At 40.6% G+C, this 6184-nt stretch overlaps 1 protein-coding gene across 11 annotated transcripts in view; it reads left to right on the top strand.

Moving 5' to 3' along the window:
• Window positions 1-4912, top strand: part of DMXL2 (Dmx like 2) — a 55147-nt gene extending 50235 nt beyond the window's left edge. For 9 of the 11 annotated variants that reach the window (XM_037393651.1, XM_037393652.1, XM_037393653.1 and 6 more), the window contains 4 exons: window positions 239-330; window positions 915-967; window positions 2084-2301; window positions 3429-3638. In XM_037393651.1, the coding sequence (XP_037249548.1) occupies window positions 239-330; window positions 915-967; window positions 2084-2301; window positions 3429-3638 (573 nt within the window). Of the gene's footprint in view, window positions 1-238; window positions 331-914; window positions 968-2083; window positions 2302-3428 lie in introns of all 11 variants that reach the window. The other 2 variants (XM_037393649.1, XM_037393658.1) reach the window with 1 other exon arrangement.
• The last annotated feature ends 1272 nt before the right edge of the window (window positions 4913-6184 follow it).

The raw sequence follows: 6184 nt of genomic DNA on the forward strand, positions 1-6184 counted from the left end.
CATGAAAGACCATGCTTAATTTGAAATTCAGGTTTGTTGTGGATTTGTTATAGTTTATTTCTTATTTTAGTATCTTTTTATTTTGCACTGGCTTTGTAATCCATTGCTCCATTCCCTGAGGTTTCAAACTGTATTGCCTGTCAGGCTGTCAACATTTAAGACTGCAGTTACTGATAGTAACTTCTAATGCAGGCTACAACTGGTAAGATTGCATCTTTTTGGTTTGTTTTTTTAACAGAGTTGGCAGTGCCACAGTAAAACCACAAGTGACTTTGCATTTATAACCTCTTCAAGTCTAGTTGCTACATCGGGACAGTCCAATGATAACAGGTGTGTTTAAAGAAACAATGAGGAATTTCACCAAATCTACCCATTCACCTCCATAACTCATTAGCTTTTGTGCGTTAACATGTGGCTGACATTTTAAGGCTCAGTGTTCTGAGCTTTGTTACAGCTTGAACTTGCCAGATGATTTATTTCAACATCATTCCTTCTGTTTCTTGTTTCCCAAATTTACTTTTTGTGAGGAGTGGTCAGCAGTTAACCAGTTTTTTCGAAGTGTACTCCAAATGTCACTAGTCTGATGTGATGCTGTTGCTGGGGGGAGAAATACGTTCAGCAAAGGCAAGATCATTCTTTTTCTCCGAAAAGAACAGCTTCTGTAATTTCTTGGTACAGCCTAGGATTAGTTCACATCCTAAAGGTAGAAAGCATAATTCCGCTAGGAAGCATGAAAGAGCACGGAATTAAAGCTCTTAACTCCTTGCACATGCTCTCCAATGACTGCAGAGAGTCAAGGACCTCCTTGTTCAGTCCTGCTGTCTAGGCGCTGACGCAGAATGTGACGCTTTCTAGCTCATGTCACCCCATGAACCACTTCAGGCTGTAATGACTTTTTCCCCACCCCCCCTCAGGAATGTGTGCCTCTGGGACACTTTGGTTTCGTCTGGTAACAGTCTTATACACGGTAAGTGCTGCAGTGAAAATTAAACCTCTACTTCTTATTGGCTAAGGAAATACAGTGTGTGTATGCATTTGGGGCAAGGGGAAAAATTTTCACTGGGCAACTGTTCTAAATGCATGTTGCATGCCAATGCCTACACCAGAACTCGTGGTGTATAGTCTCTAGCATGATGTTAGTCTGCTCTGTATAGAAAAGTATGAAGAAAGGAGGTCAACCATACACAAAGCTGGTTTTCCAACACTATTAATGAAGTCTGAAATACCTGAATACATCCTGAAAAAGATATTAACAGCTGAGCAGTTAAGGCTGCATTATTGAACTCTTACCGGTATGCAGGCTTTCACTTAAACTGTCACCGAATTAAGATATCCAGTACTCTGCTGGAGCACAGAGGAAGAGGCAGCTGTAGGTAATAGTAGAAGCAACTCCTTCTGTCTGCTGCCCTTGGCTTAGGGCTGGGTGCCTGAAAAGATGTTTGTGTCTATTTGACCAAGTTCAATAATTTCTTTTTCATGTTAAAAAAAAAAAAAAAGCAAAATTCTAGCATGTTGCTTTATGAAAGAAAAATATGCATAAACGCAAATATAATATCCTGGGCTTTTAAAAGAGCAAATTCATCTATCTTAACATGTGTAAACAACTGCAGGACTTAAAGCAACAGGTGCATTCTGAGATTTGTATTTTAGAACTAGCAGATTGCACAGGAGTTCAGCCTCATTTTAAAGAGACTGAGTCAGGGCTCCTGTGAAAAACAGGTTAGGAAATCAGAATATAGTAAATATCTATAAGGTAATTAATACTTAAAAGGATAGCATAGCTACAAATTTAAATTAACTTGGGAATTTAAATGAACGTAATATGGTGAATTTTTGAAATTCAGGTATGTGCCTGTATTATAAAATAAATTAAGACTGCCTGTCATGCTTGCTTTGTGCATTAGATCTGTGTAGCTCTTATGAGAGCAGAAAGCTGTCAGCTGATATGACATTACCCAAATGAAGGAACGTATCTGTCAAGTTAGAAAATATTCAGATAACAATTTGCAGAAGTAGTGAATTTTAAGGTCAAAAACTACTTACAGTTTCAAATCTATTAAATCCTGACATCCTTCTTCTTCAGCCTTCACTTGCCATGATCATGGTGCCACAGTACTTCAGTATGCGCCTAAACACCAGCTGCTGATTTCTGGAGGCAGGAAGGGATACGTCTGCATCTTTGATATCAGGCAGAGGCAAATCCTTTACACCTTCCAAGCGCATGAATCGGCCGTTAAGGCCCTTGCACTGGATCCTTCTGAGGACTATTTTGTCACGGGCTCAGCGGAAGGTAACATGAAGGTAAGGAAGGTCTCGAGGCGCTCAGCCGTATAGGAGAGCATTCAGCTGATATTGATGTCAGTTTATCAGCAGCTGTAAATAGCCAGATGAATGCAGTAACAAAACAAAAACAAACCCCAAAAACCCAAACCTACATTTGATATACGTGACGTTTGCCTTACAACGTGTAGAAAGTTTATAATTTAAACTTCAGTATACTAATACCCTTCTAAAGCAAGTAGGTTTAGTTCTTTGCTAAAGATTAAACAGTCTTTTTAAAGCTACATGACTGAACTTGAAGTGCATTATTTTGAAATCTTTACTTTTCTCTCTTAAAAATGTCCTGGTTTTGCCTTTGGCTGTCTCTCTTTGGAACGCAGGGGGCGCTCAGCAACTTCAGTGTTGTGTAAAGTTCCTGTAGCGCCAGGTTCTGTTTGTTCTCTGATACTGTACCCCCATGCAGCTACTGAGATGTTACAGTAGCAAGGAACAACAACCAAAAAAACCAACACAGAAATACAGTCCCTGTTTTAAAGGGCTTATTTCCTGAATACTAAAGGAACGAAATAGAAGGAGATGGCAGAGAGAAGGTGGGAGCAGGTTTTTTCCTCTTGGCCGGACCGCATACTGTTGTGTGGGCTTTCTGTGCCTCTGCACGCTTTGTGGCCCTGTCCTGATGGGCGCTCCCGCAACTGGGGACACAACAGGCAGCTCAGCCAGCCGTGCCACTGCTCTTGTTAATTACGCAGCTTATGCTCAGCAGCATTCCTTAGCAGGAAAGCTTTTCCAGCTGCTGGAAAGCTGACAAGAGTTATCTCTGATAAAAATGCAACCTGTCAATTTCTGCAGCTTTCGTGGGGTGGCGGGGGAGGGGATCCTGGGAGGGGCACTATGGACCAGGCAACACAGGGCAGCATCACCAGGCCATGTACCAGCTGGTCCACATCAAGGCAGCCTCTTGCTGTCTGGCCTGTGCTTCTGCGGGAGCCTCTCAAGACTCTTGGACTTGTTGCAATTGTTGCTAATCAACAACAAAAAAATACCTTTTCTCTTTGAGTAGGGTTTAGAGCAGCCAGCAATGTGGAACAGAAAAAAACACAAATCCTAATTTTAATCTCCTTTTGTCATTTGTCATTCTTTTGATACAGGTGTGGAGACTGACTGGCTATAACTTAATTCATTCATTTAAAAATGAGCACGCTAAGCAGTCCATTTTCAGAAATATCGGTGCTGGTGTCACGCAGATTGAAACTGTGCAAGGCAATCGTATCTTCTCCTGTGGAGCAGACGGCACCCTGAAAATGCGGGCTCTTCCCAGTGCTTTCAATGTACCTTCAGGCATTTTTGACATTCTGTAGCATTGTGAGCTAATCCTGTTTTTATATAATGTCCATTTAAGTAGCTAAAAACACAGTGATACCCACTGTGGAAAGGAAATGTCGTTTCCTTTCAGAGCAGTTACTGCAGCATTAAATATGATGGGGAAAGATTAAAAAAAAAATAAACACAAACCACTTTTTCAACAGGTGTATTTTGAGTATGCCCACAGGGATCACCAGGGTGGAAATGCACGACTGTAAAAATAAAGAATTAAACCCAGCACAGTCAGGCTTGGATGGGGTTATCGCTCAGTAACTCTCAACTGCGTTTAGTAAGTGTATTGTAAAGATTCTGACAGCTGTCAGTCACTTAACAAGCACTGTGGCTCTACAAGTCAGTAAGCATTTCTGATGTGATTCTGATTATTTTTATTCAATTTTCCCACTACCTGAAGCATGTGTACCACTCCTCATTGTAAAATAGTTTAGTTTTAATTAAGGGTACTCGGTGTATTTGATTTTCATAAGAAAGTGTAATGGATGCAAATGCTGTGGAACGTGCAATGAAGAATGTACTGTGAGACATGTATCATTTTATGTGGAGATATTTTTTTTCCCAGTTAGTATTAACACACACTTGATACTGTAACTTGCACATCAACACATTTTTAAATGCAATGGGTTTTAATTTGCACACTATTGTCCTTTCCTTCTGACAACTACATTTTCTATTGGACACCTGCCTTTACTTTAGGAATGTACTGTAAGCACTAAGTGTTTGTAGTGAAGACATCCACGAATTCTAACCAGCTTTTAGTTTTGAAGTTCATTTATCCAGAAAATAACTTCATTAAATGAAGCTGTTAAGAGAATACCAATGGAACGTATAATGCCACATTTCAGATGAATGTCAGGCTTTATGTGGCCAGCTAGTAAATAGTGGATAAAAACTGGTAATTAAATTATTACCACAGTATATTGTATAAACTATGCAGAGTTCAATATTGTTTGCTTGTAATATAACTAGCTACTGTTGTCGGATGTATTTTTCTGTTGTAAACAAAAAACATGTTCTTAAGAGACTGGAACGGATGTCTGCATATTTAAATGTTAACAAACTGTCTTATTCCTCCAATGAAAATTTTGGTGTCTGTGCCGTGTTGTAAAATATACTAGAATAAAAAGCACCTTTCTCCAAAGGTGATTTTAAATTGCAGGCTGTGATGTAGGAGAAGTATGAAAAGAAAGATGAGTAAATGTCATTGTTTAGTTTTCCCTTTGTAAGTTAAATAAATTACTTTTATTTCAGGGAATGGTCCATTCCAGAACTCCTCCTTATGTTTAAATTAATTTAACTAAACCTCCGTGGGCTGATGGGATAGTGCCGGAGCGAGCTGAACCGTGACCTCACACCGTGCCGAGCTGAAGGCCGAGGAGCTGTTTGCATTTTATTGTAGCTGCCCTAGCAGCGCCGAAGGGTAACAACTCAGCCCCTTCCCCCCCCGCCAAGGCAGCTGCAAGAAGCCAGCCTGGCTCTGCCCCAGCCCGGCGAGGCCAAGAGGCAGAACGCACTGCCCTGCCTTCTCCCAGCGTTGAGCCCAGTGCTTCAACAGTGCCATTCAGAAACGTAACACGATTTAAGATAAGCCAGAGGTGACAGTTTCTATAATGTGCCCTAAACTGTATAAATTAAACTATATATATTATATATATATACAGTTATAACTTCAACTGTATACTGCTGGAGCTTGCTTTTTAGCCAAAGAATCTACTTTATTAGTACCATCATTCAATTTTTAAAAACACAACACAACCCCAAACCTACTAACCCCCCTCCAAAAGACCCCCACCCCACAGAGGCAGTAGCAGAACCACATACAAAACCATTGCTCTTTATAGATGTATATGCTAGTGTGAAGTATTAATTATGCTTTTTTATTTCGCGCTGCATCTCTCTCCTTAGCATGCAAGGCCTGAGTCCTGGCCTTAGTGAAACCAGCACATGTGCTGAGGAGAGCGTGCAGCCGGGCCCCGTCACGGCTGTATCACACGCTGCAGCAGAGGTATTTTTCCAGCACATTTGCAAGACAAGGTTCTGCAGGCATAGATGTTCCCAAATCCATTAATCCCTTCAAGGTGCCTGGATGTCACAGAGGGGTATTAAGTTCAAGGTTTCGGTGACACTGTGCTTCTAAATATTTGAATGAGCTCTGTGAACGTTACCAATACACACAGGCAGCTTGGAAATGCAGGTAGGGGGTTTTCTGAGATCGTGATTCTGAACATAGCTACGCAAAGCAACAGTAGGGGTTTATGTTTTGATGTTAAAATCAGACATCTGAAACAGCAACTTTTGGCTTTTGTTCTGGTTGTTATTATTTCTCACCTCTGGCTCTCAAAAATTTGGATGTGAATGTGCAATCTCTGAATTAACAGTAACAACAAATTGTCACTAAGCACCCCGATGAGTGCATGCATTCCTGCTCAAGATATTTTGTAATTCTAAGAATAACAGCAAAAAAAGTAAACCCTTCATTTCATGGTTTCACTTGGATGGAGGAACATGGGGAGCTTTTTTTTTAGAA

This window comes from Falco rusticolus, chromosome 7 (genome assembly GCF_015220075.1).
Source record: "Falco rusticolus isolate bFalRus1 chromosome 7, bFalRus1.pri, whole genome shotgun sequence".
Taxonomy (NCBI): Eukaryota; Metazoa; Chordata; class Aves; order Falconiformes; family Falconidae; genus Falco; species Falco rusticolus.